Raw genomic sequence first — 16,633 nt, 5'->3', positions numbered from 1 at the left:
TCTGTGTACCAAGTTTATCAGCAAGGGTATAGAGAGAGGAATTCCAAGACCAAGGTCAAAAGGCATGGAGTTCCCCTTCCCCTAGAAATCTACTGTAATCTTACCATGGCCTTTCTCCTGATAGGCTGCTGCACTTGCCTTTTTAGGGCGTTACTGAGCAGCAAGGACTAAGCAGGTGTGGGGACACATGTATTTAACTAGGCAATTTTTAAATGTCTTATTTTTTAAAGTCATTTTTAAAAGATGTCTTATTTTTAAAAGATCACCAGTCCTGAGCCTTTGGGGGAAGGAATTACCTAATAATATTAGAAGAGATGGTTTTTCTATTCTGCTTTTCACTACCCCATGGGAGTCTCTTTCCTTTCTTCATCCCACAACATAGAGGTAGGTTGGGCTGAGAGAACTGGGATTGGCCCAAGGTGACACAGCTGGCTTCACGGGAAGGAACAGCAGCCACGTCACCAATACTGACCCTGCAGCAGGAATGACTTTAGAACAGAAGTATTCAACCTGTGGTCCTCCAGATGTTCACGGACTACAATTCCCATGAGCCCCTGCCAGCCCCTCATGGGAATTGTAGTCCATGGACATCTGGGGGGCCGCAGTTTGACTATCCCTGAGCTAGGGGATGATGGCTGATTTGCTATGGAAGAAGCTACAGAGACTGCTAAAGCACAGTCTCTCCAGATGGAAAGAAAAGAGCCAGCTTGGTGTTGTGGTTATGAGTGTGGGCTTCTAATCTGGCAAGCTGGGTTTGATTCCCCGCTCCCCCACATGCAGCCAGCTGGATGACCTTGGGCTAGTCACAGCCCTGATGAAGCTGTTCTGACCATGCTGCTGCTGCTGCTTCTACTTCTGCTTCTTGTTCTGTGTTTAAGGAGGTTTGTTGTCTTGCACATGGGGGCTTGACCAATCCACTTTTGAAGAGAATACCCAGGTTTTACACGCTGGCTCAATTGAACTCAAAACCTAAATCCTGTAAATACTCGGAACTGCACTGAGACTGGATTTTGCACACCTTTTTCTCTGAAAAGCAACCCGAACGGGTTTTCTGAGAAGCAGCAGCCAAAGCGTCATACTAGTCGCTTTTCTTACCTGGTGTATCTGAGGAGTTGGATAGTGGGGCTGAAGCTTCTGCTAAGGCAGCCAAAGTCGCCAATACGGAAGTTGAGGAATTACCAAACTGGACAGCAGATACCCCTGAGTCGTCTACAAAGGAGAAACGTGAAGTTAATTCGCAAATGACAGGGGAAACTTACATGATACTTGCAACAAAAAAAAAAATAGTTTAAACCGCCAATTGTGGACACTCAGGACCTGCATAAGGAAGCCTCCCATCTACTTCACAGCACAAGGGGAGTCAAACTGCGGCCCTCCAGATGTCCATGGACTACAATCCCCATGAGCCCCTGCCAACAAATGCTGGCAGGGGCTCATGGGAATTGTAGTCCACGGGCCCCTGGAGGGCCGCAGTTTGACTCCCCCTGTATAGCAGCTCTGTGTACACGTCTCTCTCTGCAGGTGTGAAGCTGCATGTAGCTGCCACTGAAATGAACGGGGAACCATTTGCAAGCAGAAGAGAAGGATGCTTCACTGCAGCTTCCCGAGTCTGCCGGAAAGGTGCCAAACCTGCTCTACAGTTCCGATCTACACGACGATCTTAAAATAATATGTTTTATGAATTAAGGTGTTTTAATCAGCTGATTCTACTGTATTTTAGTCTGTAATATCAGCTGATTTTATTCTATTATAATTTTACCCTGCTTGGCTGTACTTGCCTCTTACTGTTATGCCAATAAAGGTGTTTATCTATATCTATCTATATCTCTCCATCTCTCTCCATCTCTCTCCCTCTCTCCCTCTCTCCCTCTCCCTCTCCCTCTCTCCCTCTCCCTCTCCCTCTCCCTCTCCCTCTCCCTCTCCCTCTCCCTCTCCCTCTCCCTCTCCCTCTCTCTCTCTCTCTCTCTCTCTCTATATATATATATATATATATATATATCTATCTCTCTATCTATATGATTGCTTTTTTAAATGGCCGCTTCAAGAATTTTGTAACGTCCACGAGACGCGAAACGAAACGATGCACTCGCTGTAACCTTACCATCAAACTTTCTCCCCCATCGTTTTTTTTCTTTCCTAATACTGTGCAATTCAAATCATGGTACAGTTCCCTGTGCATCTGAATACCTGTTGCGCGTGACGTATTGGCAGAAGATACCAGACCTGTTAGGTTTACCACCCCGCCAGGTCCAATGATGAACTGTGGGGTCGCGGCGTGTATCGTCACGGTGTCGGGGCTTTCGGGATTGGTGTTGATTTGGTTCTGCATTGCAATCTACAGCAACACAAAAGGGAACAATCGGAGACGGCTTCCCATACAGTCGCTAGGAAAAGAAACATGCTTTTATGCACCCCCCGAAAATGTTCAGAGCAGATAACGGAGACATTTGGGAATTATACTGGAGCTGAATCTCCAGGGTTGCAACAGAAGCGCCGTTTGAGTGCTGTGCAAAACCACGGAGGCAATTCCACTTCCATTTGACAGCAGGTGAGCAATGCAACCCGCAGTGCTAAAAGATACAAGGGTTAAAAGGTTCCGAGGGCCTCAGGTACTATATAAACATGAGTTAAGCAAGCCTATTCAATCGCAAAATGAGTGTGCAGACTGCAGGAGTGACAATCCTGTCACTTGGTTAGCGGCATAGAAGGAGAAGGAGAAAGAAGAAGAAAGAAGGAAAAGGGAAAAGGGAAAAAGGAAGCAGGAAGAAGGAAGAAGGAGGAGAAGAAGGAGAAGGAGGGGAAGGAGGAGGAGGAGGAGGAGGAGGAGGAGAAGAAGAAGAAGAAGAAGAAGAAGAAGAAGAAGAAGGAGAAGGAGGAGAAGGAGAAGGAGGAGAAGGAGGAGAAGGAGGAAAAGAAGGAGAAGAAAGAAGAAGGAAGAAGAAGAAGAAGAAGAAGAAGAAGAAGAAGAAGAAGAAGGAAGAAGGAGAAGATTGTTTCAGAACAAGTGAGCAGTATGAGGTTTTGTTTCCCTTCGTTTGATTTGTAGGTTGCAATAAATGTCTGGTTCATCAATAAACCAGGATCTTATCCCTGATGCCACAACACAGCTGGATTAGTGCTTCATCCATAAAAGTCAGGAGAACAGACTTCTCCCCAACAGCTCATTAAATCCCTGCCGGAAAAGCCGATGGCTTTCAGCCAACCTACTGCTCATAAAGTACCTGTTATTACTAGTCACTGTTGTTATTATACCTAAGAGTGCAGTGAGCTGTCAGTCTCAAACGTCATACAACCAGGCTGCCCACAGATTCACTTGCAAGACTCCCTGGGTGTGCTTAAAATAGGCTGGGGGGGACACCAGCCTCATAAAGTCTGAAAACAATCCTGCAAGAAGAAGAGTTGGTTTTTATACCCTGCTTTTCACCGCCCAACGGAGTCTCAAAGCGGCTTACAATCGCCTTCCCTTCCTCTCCCCACAACGGACACCCTGTGAGGGAGGTGGCACTGAGGGAGCCCTGACAGGACTGCTCGATGAGAACAGCACTATCAGGGCTGCGAAGAGCCCAAGGTCACCCAGCTGGCTGCATGTGGAGGAGGGGGAACCAAACCCAGCTCACCAGATTAGAAGCCATTGTCCTTAACCACTAGGCCACGCTGGTTCACCCAGGCTGAGCTTAGAGTTAATTAAAAGAGAAAACGCAAAGGGAGATGATGGAGAAACTTGACCTGCTCAAGACCCTGGGGATTGTTCATGTTGTGAGTGGATGGCGGGTCAGTTTCCAAATCATTATGCCCACCCATCCACAGGTTTTTATTTCTAGTAGCAAACCCAATGGCCTAACACTTATAGTGCTACCTATGGACAAGGTAACAGAAGGAAATATGACTTAGCCAATTCAAAAGGGGAGGGGAAAACTCCTGAATTTCCTAACTGAGAACTGACTGTTCTGTAGGATAGTGGCCCCCAACCACTGGGCCACGGTCCGGTGACGGGCCGCGAAGGCCCTGGCACCGGGCCGCAGCTCCCTCTCCCCGCCCCCCCCCCCCACCGCAGTAAAAAACCTCCCAGGCTGCAAGCTTGCAGCCCGGCAAGCTTCTTACTGTGGGGTGGGGGGGAGAGGGAAGCAGGGCTGCGTACGCACATTGCGCCATGCGCGGCCAAAATCGCACATGCGCGGCACTTTCCCTCCCTGCTCCCACCAGTCCCCAGCCTGAAAAAGTTTGGGGACCACTGCTGTAGGAGGCATGAGATGCTATACAATTAAAGGGAAAGGGAAATCTCTAAGAAGCTGTGAATTTTAGTCCTGGGAAAATATTCCTTCTAGGGTTCCCCGAGGATTCTAAATATCCACAGTTTCTTTTAGAAGCTACACTGAAAGTTACAGCATCACGTCCCTCTGCTCAGAAACCGACAGACACAGTGAAGGGAAAGAGAGAACAGAAAGCCCAGTAAGAGAGTCAAGACAATGGAGTGGAGGAGGGGCAGAAACAGCCCAGAGAAGGCAATGCATGCAAGGCTGCCACAAAGAGACCCTTGCGTTACCTGTAGTATTTCCGCCAGGTCTTCGAATCCGTTGTCGACAGCAATATCTAAGGCTGTTTTGCAAAATTTGCTCTGCGTGTGGACGTCCGCTCCGTATTTTATTAAGAGCTCCACGACTTCTTGATGATTGTGTTCCGTAGCCCAGTGAAGCGCTGTCATCTTCAGCATGTCTTTTGCGTTGACGTCGGCGCCGTGCTGCCATTACAAGAAAACCGAGGACTCGATCAAAACCGTGTCGTTGGCAGCGATGTTGCGATGATGCCACCAACCAGGCCCTGATTGCCCTTCCTGCTCCCTTGCATGTGTCATTTCACTAACTCTGGGCCCAGCCACAAGCAGGTAATGCATTTCTGAAATTACAGGACTTTTTAAAATACAAAAACGACTCTAGCTGCCAAAAGATAAATCAGCCGGGGGAAAAAGACTGCATCCGGTTAACTAAAACAGGGGTATGTCAACCTGTGGTCCTCCAGGTGTCCGTGGACTACAATTCCCATGAGCCCCTGCCAGCATTTGCTGGCAGGGGCTCATGGGAAATGTAGTCCATGGACATCTGGAGGACCACAGGTTGACTACCCCTGAACTAAAACATGCCATATAAAGCAGGAGACTTTTGCCCATTCCAAACACAAAGGAGTTTAAACATTCAACACACACTCTTTCACCAAAACAAAATCAGAGTCCAGCTTGCACAGAGACCAGCTTGCACTCAAAAGCTCATGCCTTGAATGAATCTTTGTTGGTCTTAAAGAAGAAGAAGAAGAAGAAGAAGAAGAAGAGTTGGTTCTTATATGCCGCTTTTCCCTACCTGAAGGAGGCTCAAAGCGGCTTACAGTCGCCTTCCCATTCCTCTCCCCACAACAGACACCCTGTGGGGTGGGTGAGGCTGAGAGAGCACTGATATCACTGCCCGGTCAGAACAGTTTTATCAGTGCCGTGGCGAGCCCAAGGTCACCCAGCTGGTTGCATGTGGGGGAGTGCAGAATCGAACCTGGCATGCCAGATTACAAGTCCGCACTCCTAACCACTACACCAAACTGGCTCTAAAGGTGCCCCTGGACTCTGATTTTGTTTTGCTGTGCTGCTTCAGACCAACATGGCGGCCCACTTGAAAAAACACTACGATTATCTCCCTGCTGCATCCCCTAAGCTGCTTCTGGAAGTTCCCCGACTGTGGCCTTACGGGTAGAGAAGACTCAGCGTGCACGTGGACCCTTTGGATCTCAGCCAACTTTTTGCAAAACTCATTGGCAGATCCCGCCGGTCAAGATTCGATTCTTCTCATACCAACTGGCAACTAAGGAGTGTTGCAGCTTCAACTGCAAACCACCGTCAGAACACACTGGAGAGTCTTGATTTACCTTCAGTAAAACCTCCACGATGCTCGCGTGGCCTTCAGAAGCGGCCATATGCAAGGGCGTTCTGTCCACTTTGGTCCTGGCATCCCGACTGACGCCCGCCCGAAGTAACACTTCAGTGGTTGAGTAGTGCCCGTACTGGGCGGCTAGATGAAGGGGAGAGGTTCCCAACTGAAACGCGAGAGATTGTTATTATTATTATTATTTCAATGTATTGCCAGCTTCTCCCCGAAGGCTCGAGGCGGGCTACGACGTCTGAATAAAAACCCCAATAAAAAAACCCCTTAAAACAGACACAAAAACAGAACAGGTACCAATACAATCAAGCCCCGTGGGGATACAGATGCTGCGGCAAAAACTCATCCCAGTCCTAACAGCCCTCCCAATCAGGCATGCAACATAATCCCCATAGTATGAGACTGTAATTTCTTAGTAACATCGATCATACCAAATTCCAGCAGAGAAAATTATATGATTCCATGAGGGTAACAGTGATAACTAACCGTGCAATCCTAGACAAAAGTATGCCCCTCTTAAACTACTGAAGTCAAAGGACTTAGAAAGGGGCAACTCTGTTTTTGGGTTGTGCCCTAAGACAGTGGTCCCCAACCTTGTTCCGGCTGGGGACTAGGGGGGGGGGGGAGACGGAAGCCTGGGGACTGGAGGGAGGCACGGGTGCCGGTGCGCCAGGCATGGCAGCTCTGTGCTTGCGCCCGCCATTGTGCTGGCGCTGTCGCCTCCCCCCCCCCACAGTGTAGCGTGGGGGGGAGGGAGGTGCACCTACTGGCACACCGGTGCCCGCGCCTCCCTCCCCCCCCCCCCGCTGTGGCCCAGTACTGAAGGCTTCACGGCCCGGTACAAGTTCGTGGCCCGGGGGTTGGGGAATCTTCTCAAAAATCTGAACTTTAAAACTTTAAAAAAAAAAAAGGTTTTAAAATATGGTGTGCATTGAACAACCTAAAGATATGAACAATGACAAAACTGAAGGTTGCTCTCCAGGGGAGACTAGAATGACGCGCAGGGCTGTCTTAATGTATGGGCCCCAGAGGCACTTGCCTGGGGGCCCCACAAGCATAGGGGCCCCATGCTAATCTGTGTATGTTAAGTGATTTGCCATAAATAAATACAGCTACGCAATAGTCTAGACTATATTAAACGATAAAATAATATTTGCTGCAATGTTATTGCAAACGGGCATTGTGGAATGTTATTGTGTTTTTCAAGCCTTGCGTATTGTTCAAATGTTGACCATGTTGATTAGTTGCTGCTGTACAGCATGCTTTTAATGTTTTAACACCGGTTTTGTTGCAGTGCCAATAATATAAATATATGTTTAATATTACTGACCCTTTACTTTTGATTCCTGTGAGTGATTTGCCCAAGGGCCCATAACACTGCTGAGACGGCCATGGTGACATGTGCTGAATTTGGACTTTAATATACCATATATAGCAGGGTTAGTCAACCTGTGGTCCTCCAGATGTCCATGGACTACAATTCCCAGGAACCCCTGCCAGCAAACTGGCAGGGGCTCATGGGAATTGTAGCCCATGGGCATCTGGAGGACCACAGGTTGACTACCCCTGATATATTTCACTTATTACATCCAAGATTAATTCAGAAGAATTCTCCTCTAACAACACTAAAAAACAAAATCGCCAACAGAAAACAAAACTTGCGTAATAGAAGAAGAAGCTTCGGTTACCCAGTCTGTGGTAAAAGGTGCTCCATTTGCCATCAAAATCCGAACTTCGTCATCTTGTCCGGCCCGGGCAGCTTCTAAAAGCTTCTTTCCCAAATCTACTAGGGACATCTAATAAAATAATGTTGCCAAAGAATATAATTAGAATAATCCAACATCCCCCGGCTGTGAAATGACCAAGTAGCTTTAAAAAGGTGATGTTTGCCCGTTTTTATACAAAATTCTTCAGGTACGAAGTAACCTGGGATTTAAGACGGCATACTTCGTTGCCAGTTTCTTGTATGGAATTATGGATAACATACCACAGCCAAGACACGTTACCAACCAGTCGGAAGACAGAAGCTGGCCCTTCCACCTTCCGCTTAAGTTTCTTTTTCCGCACAACTCTGCAAATTCTCCCTTTAAGGTTTTAGAACTAAGGCCTGCAGCTGGATTTCTCAACCAGGATTTCATGAAACCATGGGGGGTTTTTTTGACAGGTTTCCTGAATGGGTGGGAGTTAATTTTTAATATATTTTTTAAAAATATTGTTAAGCATTTATTGGTTGATATGACCGATGGAGAGTCTGAAAGAGTTGGGAAGGGGAGGGGCCCCGGGTGGGCGTGTCCACATCTCTGCTTCCCAACCCTATTCTGCACGATCGCGCCACTTCTGGGGTTTCTCGAAGCCAGAAGAATGTTTCAGGGGTTTCTCAATGGTAAAAAAGTTGAGAAAGGCTGGCCTGCAATTTTGTAAGATGTGCCTTTTCTCTTGTCACTGAACCTCATTTATCAATACGTTAGCAGATGGATGGGGTATGTTTAAAATGCCAAAGCAGAATAATACTTTGAGATGCTTTTCATGTTCAAAGATTAGTCTCTTTGCTAAAGAGATTACTCACCAAGGCTGGGCTCAATCACAATGAATGGTGGTTTGTTTGAACAAAACATTGCCCCTAGTCATAAGAGCGACTTTTATGGGAGTAAGCCTCAATGAATAAAATGGGAGCTTCTTCTGAGTAGACTTGTTAGGATGGTTCTTTTTGTTGCAAAACGACAGATTAGGATACCAGGTACACATAATTAGTTTCTGTTTATTCTGGTGGTCTCATCCCCTGTGCGCTGTAGAGGTTGCCTGGTCCCCGTGGCCATTGGCAGGGGGTGAGGTGGGGTTAAGTTCGGCAGGGCCAGGTCGGGAAATTCCTGGAGATTTTGGATGGAGCTTGGGGAAGACACTCCCAGTCTGAGGCCTCTGCAAAGGTGGAGGAATTTGGTACAGTCTCTGGTAGTTCATCTCTGAACAGGCAGAACTGAAACGCCCTCGTTCAAATGACTGCCAACCACAGATTGTTGGATGGCCTTCAATTCACACCACCAGTGCTGGCCCATCTCCTCATGGAAGCAATAACCTACAATTCATCCACTCTGGCAAGCCAGCTTGGTCCAATAAAAATCTATGAATGGATTTCAGCTCCCATCTTTTATCAGCAACTATCATGGCCTATGCATGTACTTGAAGGATCTGCCATAGCTTCTTAACCTGGATCTTACAAAAATAACAGCTCATTTAAAACACAGGAAACTTCAGGTTCTTGAAGTTTTGAGAACTCCAGCCTGAATCTGTGAAGAAGAAGAAGAAGGAGGAGGAGGAGGAGGAGCAGGAGGAGGAGGAGGAGGAGGGGAGGAGGAGGAGAAGGGAGAAGGAGAGAGAGAAAGAGAAAGAGAAAGAGAAGAAGGAGAGAGAGAAAGAGAAGGAGAAGAAGAAGAGAACACAGGAGGAGGAGAATTGGGTTCCCACTATTTGAAAGACTCCTTTGAACAGCTATGTCTATGTACCACAGAAAATGTACTAAACAGCCTCTGAGGAAGCTGGGAGTGAAGACGCATTCAACGCTTTTTACTCAACCAGATCAACTTGGGACATATTTGAGATGGTGCGATTTGGAAATGATTACTGCCAGAACTGGTTGTATTTGGAACTTGTCTGGACTGGTTTTATTGAGCACTAATAGTATATTTGAACGTTGTCCTATGTTTAAAACAGTTGATCTGACTGATAGCGTATGAACTCTTATTTAAGAAAATTCTCATGAGTATAAAAGGTGCATTTAAGAAAAATTAGATACATTCAAGCCTTATTTAATTTTTTTTAAACACCAAATTCCTATATCCAATGTCCCAGTATTGCCATCATCTGCAATTTACCTAGACAAACCCAGCATGTATATAACTGAGAAGGTAACAGTGACTGAACATGGGTTAAAATTAATTCAAAAGAATTTTGGGCTGAACATCTGGAAGAAGTCCCGGCAGTTAGAGCAGTTCCTCAGTGGGACAGGCTTCCTCGGGAGGTGACAGAAATGCTGATTTTATGAACATAGGCAGGTTGTGAGTGGGTGGGCAGGAAGGGTTGTGCCAGTGTTTGTCCTTTGTGGCCCTTCCTTGCATACCCAGGGAATTGCTGATAGTCACTGTGGGATGGTAGGTGAATTTCCTCCAGGCCAGGCTGGATTCTGGAGACTTTTGGTGATGGTGGAGGATCATTTGGGCATGAAATTGGAGTCACTGTGGGTAGGCAGGTGGTTGTGAGTTCTTGCATTGTGCAGGGGGGTTGGACTACATGACCCTGGAGATCCGTTCCAACTCTATGATTCTATGCATTTCAGACATTACTATGGTTTCTTCTTATGCCTATAATCCAAAGAACACTGAACAAAACAGCAGTTCCTTCTGAGTAGTCCTGTTCAGGATTGCTCCCTATAACTTATAGTTTAAAAAAAAAAACATTTGCTGTATTATTTGACAGCAACTATGCTGGCAGGTAGAGCCTCTTGTGGTGCAGGGTGGTAAGGCAGCAGACATGCAGTCTGAAGCTCTGCCCATGAGGCTGGGAGTTCAATCCCAGCAGCCGGCTCAAGGTTGACTCAGCCTTCCATCCTTCCTTTAAAACACCCCTTGGGCATGCCCATCCTTTAGGTGTGCCTTATGGAGCTCTTTGGATCCTGGCCCTAGTGCTTTAATTAAGGCATGATATGTCTATCAGAATCATTTGGCAATGAAGGGAGATTTCAGATCATTTTTATTTTAATTTAACAGTGAAATATTGCTATCAACATACATAACTGAAGCCTAATCCCAACAAAAGTGCTACCGGTGAGCAAGTATGATCTGAGATTTTAGGTGTCATCTGTTTTAGATGGGGGGTACTGCCCCATTTACTTGGCAGCTATGTCCAATATTGCCTTTTACCTTCGACTGGACAGATGGTTCCATCTGGATTAGAACACTGCAAAGCGCTCTGCGTGGGGCGGCCCTTGAAGAGCGTTGGTAAAGAATGATGCAACCACGAAATTCAGTGGAGCAGACTGTCGGAATCGTATCGATCCCATTTTGGCCCAACTACACTGGCTCCCAGGTTCTTTCTAGGCAGCCCATGACTTTCAAAGCCCTATGAGGTTTGGGACCAACATACCTGAAGGACCACTAAATCCCTTCTAAACCTGCCTGCCTGTTATGGTCATCTTCAGAGGCCCCGTTTTGGGTAACCGTGCCCCAGGAGAGGGCCTTCTCTCCAAAACTCTATAACTTTCTGTCCCCTTCTGCTGACATCTTTTGTTCCCGCTGGAATTTCCTCCCTGATCCCTCATTCCTAACCAATGTTTTGTATGTACTTTAACTATTTTATAAAAATTTAAACTTTTTAAACACTCTTATAAATCGTATGTCTGGGGAAAGGGTTTATTTTAATGGTTTTACGATAGAATTTCATTATGCCTGTTTTAAATTGTTAGCTGAGTTAGTTGCCCTTTATAAGGGTGGGAAGGCAGGATATCAATTTTGGAAATAAATTAACCTTTTTTCAGACAGATTCAAGCGGATAGCCATGTTGGTCTGAAGCAGTACAACAAAATTTGAGTCCAATGGCACCTTCGGACCAACAAAGATTTATTCAAGGCATGAGCTTTCGTGTGCATGTCTGCGGAAGTGTGCATGCCTCACACCTTGAATTAATCTTTGTTGGTCTTAAAGGACTCAAATTTTATTTTTCAGACTAGCCTCTTGGTAAGATATGGCTGTCTCAGTTTAGCGTTGCCTTACAACTGATGGGATGTCTTGTGTGACTCTTCAGGTTGGAGAAGGGACAGATACAATGCTGTTGTCTTATCCCATTGGTTTTCTACCCTTCCTCCAAGGAACGCAAAGCACTTCAAACCATTCCACACAATCTGTGAGGGAGCTGGGCTGTGAAAGACAGTATTACTCCATGGTCATCCAGTGAGCTTATGGGTGAGTGGAGATTCGAACCCAGGCTTCTCTGGCTCTATTCTGGCACTCACTATTTACCAGCACCTGATTAAGACAAGAAAGCATATGCTACTGAATTTAATAGCTTTATTTTTAAGGTTCATGAAGATTAAGCCGGCACTGGCTTAATTGTGTACTCCAAACACATAAATCAAATTGTTTATAGATCACTGTTCAGATATGAAGACTTGAGTTGTCATAATATCCAATGACACAGTTAAAGCCAACTTACCAATTTAATACAAGACATGTCACTTCCGTGTTCCCCTCCTCCATAACAGAGGAAGGGTTTCATTCATTCATTCATTCATTCATTCATTCATTCATTCATTCATTCATTCATTCATTCATTCATTTATATTTATATGCCACCCATCCATATGGCTCTGGCCAGTTCTTCTTTCCAATGCTTTCACATGGCAAATCCTAGCGAACATCTGCTTGAAAATACTTACGGGTTCAACTGTAGTGACTATTGTATGTTCTTTACTGCCCAAATCCTAAGAATGCACCCGTAGACCGCTTAAAGGGCATTTTTTAGAACAGATTCAGCTCAGCGCATCCTGTTCGAACAAGCTTGAATAAAACATTCTGAGCAAATGTGTCCACAGATCTTTGCAGGAACAGTCCCGACTGCCAAGGCTCTCTACACACACTAAAGGAGCTGGCTCTTATAACTGATAGGTCTGAAAGACGCAAAACTCAGCCATTTGCCATGGCAGCACTCTTAACTGAGGTCAGTGAGATTCTTCTAAAGTAGTTGGCTCCCTCAATAAACCACAGCTTGAAAATGCAGTATTTATAGCATTCATCTGCAATATAGACAAACCCCTGCAGTGGAGGGGTGGGGAGAGGCAGTAGCTGAAACATCAGGCAGTAGAAATGGTCATAGCTGTAGGCCTTCCAAGAATAATCTTCAGTGCATATCTGCTTGTCTCCCTAAAGCAATCCGATGCCTTTTGGAGGTAGTTGAGCATGAAGTATAATAAATACAAACTGTAATAAGTGTAAACTTTACACTCCACATAAAGCCCTGAAATTCTTGACAAGGGAGCATGTTACAGAGAACCAAGCTGTAATTCTGAATTGGAAATGTGCATATTTATTTATTTATAGGCCCCTTTTCTCCTCAATGGGGATCCAAAGCAGCTGAAATAGTTCTCCTCTCCTGTTTAGTCCTCGCCCAACCCTGTGAGATTGGCTGGGCTGAAAGTGTGACTGACCCAAGGTCACTCAGCAAGTCGGCATGACAAGAACTTGGGTCACCCAGAATCCAGTTTGACACTATATCCCAGGGTTTACCAAGCAGGGTACCAAGGGCTCAGCAGTGTACCTTGAGAGCCCCGCAAATATAATGCAGCATGGGGGATTACAAGATGGCAGCCACATGGAGCTGGCAGCCACCAGTATAGCAGTACCGCCTCTTCCTCTGGTAGATCTTCTATTGAGTGGATCTTCTATTGGGTGTCAGGGCTTTCTTTTAATTATTTGCATATGGGGCACGGCAGGCAAAGTGTGGTGGGATGAAGAGATGGGGAGGGCTGATTTTTATGTTTAGAATCATAGAGTTGGAAGGGGCCATACAGGCCATCTAGTCCAACCCCCTGCTCAACGCAGGATCAGCCCGAAGCATCCTAAAGCAGAGATAGTCAACCTGTGGTCTGCCAGATGTCCATGGACTACAATTCCCACGAGCCCCTGCCCAGCAAATACTGGCAGGGGCTCATGGGAATTGTCGTCCATGGACATCTGGAGGACCACAGGTTGACTACCTCTGTCCTAAAGCATCCAAGAAACATGTGTATCCAACCTTTGCTTGAAGACTGCCAGTGAGGGGGAGCTCACCACCTCCTTAGGCAGCCTATTCCACTGCTGAACTACTTTAGTATTTATTTAGTTTATTTAGTATTGATGATAACTCAAAAGCCTGAAAAATATTTCAGGTGTACCTGCACGATCAAAATGTTGAAACAGGCTGTTCTCACCAATAGTCAAGTGAAATTAAATTGGCACAACTCTTATATTCTGAAGGTACATACACATTGCTAGGGATTCAGGATCAAATGCCAATAAGAGGAAATGTTTTCAAATAGAAAGTTTGTTTGAGGCAGCCAAAGGACTTCTATGGAATTATAGTTATCCTGTTACTGGCCTTGTCACAAGTCTATATATTTTTTTTAAATGGGGCCTTTGGGATTTTGTACCTTGGACAAAGGAAGAAGAGGGACTCTGTTAACTGAGAGGACTGTTGTGGTTATAATGCTTGTATAAATGCTTGTTATTTTACAAGCAAAAGAGAGCAAGATATTTGATAAGGCTCAAGTAGGAACAAGAAAAAGAATGGTCTATTTATAATTATCGACCTAGTAACGCATGCCTTATAGAACAGGGGCGTATTTATTCCAAAGGGCTCCATGCCCAGGGATTGTCTAGTAAATGAGACTATTTATATTAATTTTTTTTACTTTAGTGGAGTTGAAAAAATATTGCGGAGGGCCTATGAAAACAAAGAATATAGTGTGTATTTGTGAACTATTTAAAGCTGTAGGGTTTATTCTCTGACACACAACAGGTAATCCATTCCACAAGACTCCATGAAGAGCATGGAAAAGGTCAGAGCCTTTTGCAGTGCAGTACCAACTATGTCTACTTAAAAAAATTCCCATTAGTCTCAGCAGTACTCAGAAGACTTAAGAGTTGGTTCTTATATGCCGCTTTTCTCTACATGAAGGAGTCTCGAAGCGGCTTACAGTCGCCTTCCCTTTCCTGTCCCCACAACAGACACCCTGTGAGGGAGGTGAGGCTGAGAGAGCCCTGAGATTACTGCTTGGTCAGGACAGCTTTCCCAGCACTGTGGCAAGCCCAATGTCACCCAGCTGGTTGCATGTGGGGGAGCGGGGAATCAAACCCGGCTCACCAGATTAGAAGTCCGCACTCCTAACCACTACACTAAGTTGGCCCTCTCTTAGTTCCATATAAGCGGGCACGGGATTGCACCCTGGTCATCTCAGAAGTAGCCCCCATTCATTTCAACAACCATGCTCAGGATCACAACTGCCTAGTTCAAGTAATCATTTATTTATGTTTCACCGGTTGATGATTCTATGGACTGCCCCTCCCTGCAAGCAGGCTTGGGGTGGTTTCCATCATACACACATAGAGGAGCATTTAAGGAAAAGATCCACTGAATTCAAGAATGCTGGCTCCCAAATAAGCATGCCTAACACCAGGGGTAGTCAACCTGTGGTCCTCCAGATGTCCATGGATTACAATTCCCATGAGCCCCTGCCAGCGTTTGCTGGCAGGGGCTCATGGGAATTGCAGTCCATGGACATCTGGAGGACCACAGGTTGACTACCCCTGCACTAACCCACACCGGCATCAACAGTGGTCATTATCATGGCTTTTGCGAGGACATGTTTCTTCATAGGCCCATACACCAGAAGTGCCCAAATGGTGGCTCCAGATGTTCATGGACTACAATTCCCATGAGCCCCTGCCAGCATTCCCTGGCAGGGGCTCATGGGAATTGCAGTCCATGGACATCTGGAGGACCACAGGTTGACTACCTCTGCCTAACATTACAACCACATCCACACCTGGTGCTAGGAGCAGATGTAGTCGAGTGGCAAAGAGAAGGAGTATTTCATGGAGAGTCAAGAGTTGCCTTCAACATACACTCACTAGGAGTTAGCCAAAGCCTTTGCCATTGATAGTACATGTGCAGTTATCTTCTACTGGGCATGACCTATCAAGGTCAGTACTACCTACTCTGACTGGAAGCAGCTCTACGGGGGCACACCGCTGACTAAATGCTCTTATTTGGATATCGAGGGGTTCAATTTGGGTCCTTCTGCATGCAAAGCAGACGTTCTAGCTACCCCATAATCCCACCTCAAATGATGTTGTCAATGAACACACAGAAAGCTGTCTTCTGCTGAGACACATGCAGAGGTTTCTCTAATCTAAGGCAGAGTTTTTCACCTCACTCCTCACCCTTGTAAGTGTAAATGCCCTAACTGAATCTGGGCTCGAAAGCTATAGTAAGGAGACCAGATTGTCCCACTTTTGGAGGGACATCTGGGGGCACCTGGCAAATTGTACTGATGTTGAAATTAAAAATATATACATTAGAATACTATTCTTGTGTTCTATGAAATTTTTTGTTGCTCCATATAGACAACTTTTAATCAAGAACACCCCCCCCCCCCGCAGTCAATGGTGCCCCCCTTTACCAATGTTAAAATCTGGTCACCTTAAGCTACAGCCACCCTAAAATCACCATGTAATCAGTAATTCAACTGAACACAGCCACAAACACACAAAGCTGACTGCGCTACTGAAGTTACTATTGTCTGTGCTGACCGAATTGGCTCTCTAGTCTTTCACATCACTGACTCTGTGATTCCTTTAACTAGAGAGATGCCAGAGGATCTACCAAGTATAGGTGCTGTGCTACAACCTCCACCTCCTTAGCAACCAGCTTCACTGGACCAGCGACTTGCATAAGTAAACACGTCAGGAGCAGTGTGCAAACACACACCACAACGGCCCCAAATACCTTAGTGGGCCTACGGTAGGGGTGGCCAAATTGCCTCTCCAGATGTCCATGGACTACAATCACCATGAGCCATAGCAACCGTACTCCACAATTACCATGAGCTGTTCAGATTTCCGTGGACTACAATTACAATGAGTCCCTGCCATCATGGTGATGGCTAAATTGTGGATCTCTGATCACCATGC

General features: G+C 45.9%; 1 protein-coding gene across 5 annotated transcripts in view; it reads right to left on the bottom strand.

Annotated features, from left to right (window-relative positions):
• Positions 1-16,633, bottom strand: part of GABPB1 (GA binding protein transcription factor subunit beta 1) — a 28,698-nt gene that overhangs the window by 9,481 nt on the left and 2,584 nt on the right. For 3 of the 5 annotated variants that reach the window (XM_077318376.1, XM_077318378.1, XM_077318375.1), the window contains exons 2-6: positions 7,607-7,714; positions 5,905-6,072; positions 4,544-4,738; positions 2,188-2,335; positions 1,096-1,209 (exon numbers count right to left, since the gene is read on the bottom strand). In XM_077318376.1, the coding sequence (XP_077174491.1) occupies positions 1,096-1,209; positions 2,188-2,335; positions 4,544-4,738; positions 5,905-6,072; positions 7,607-7,714 (733 nt within the window). Of the gene's footprint in view, positions 1-1,095; positions 1,210-2,187; positions 2,336-4,543; positions 4,739-5,904; positions 6,073-7,606; positions 7,715-8,484; positions 15,136-16,633 lie in introns of those variants that run through there. The other 2 variants (XM_077318379.1, XM_077318377.1) reach the window with 2 other exon arrangements.

The sequence above is a fragment of the Paroedura picta genome, chromosome 18, assembly GCF_049243985.1.
Source record: "Paroedura picta isolate Pp20150507F chromosome 18, Ppicta_v3.0, whole genome shotgun sequence".
Lineage (NCBI taxonomy): Eukaryota > Metazoa > Chordata > Lepidosauria > Squamata > Gekkonidae > Paroedura > Paroedura picta.
This window is presented reverse-complemented; position numbering and strand designations above follow the sequence as displayed.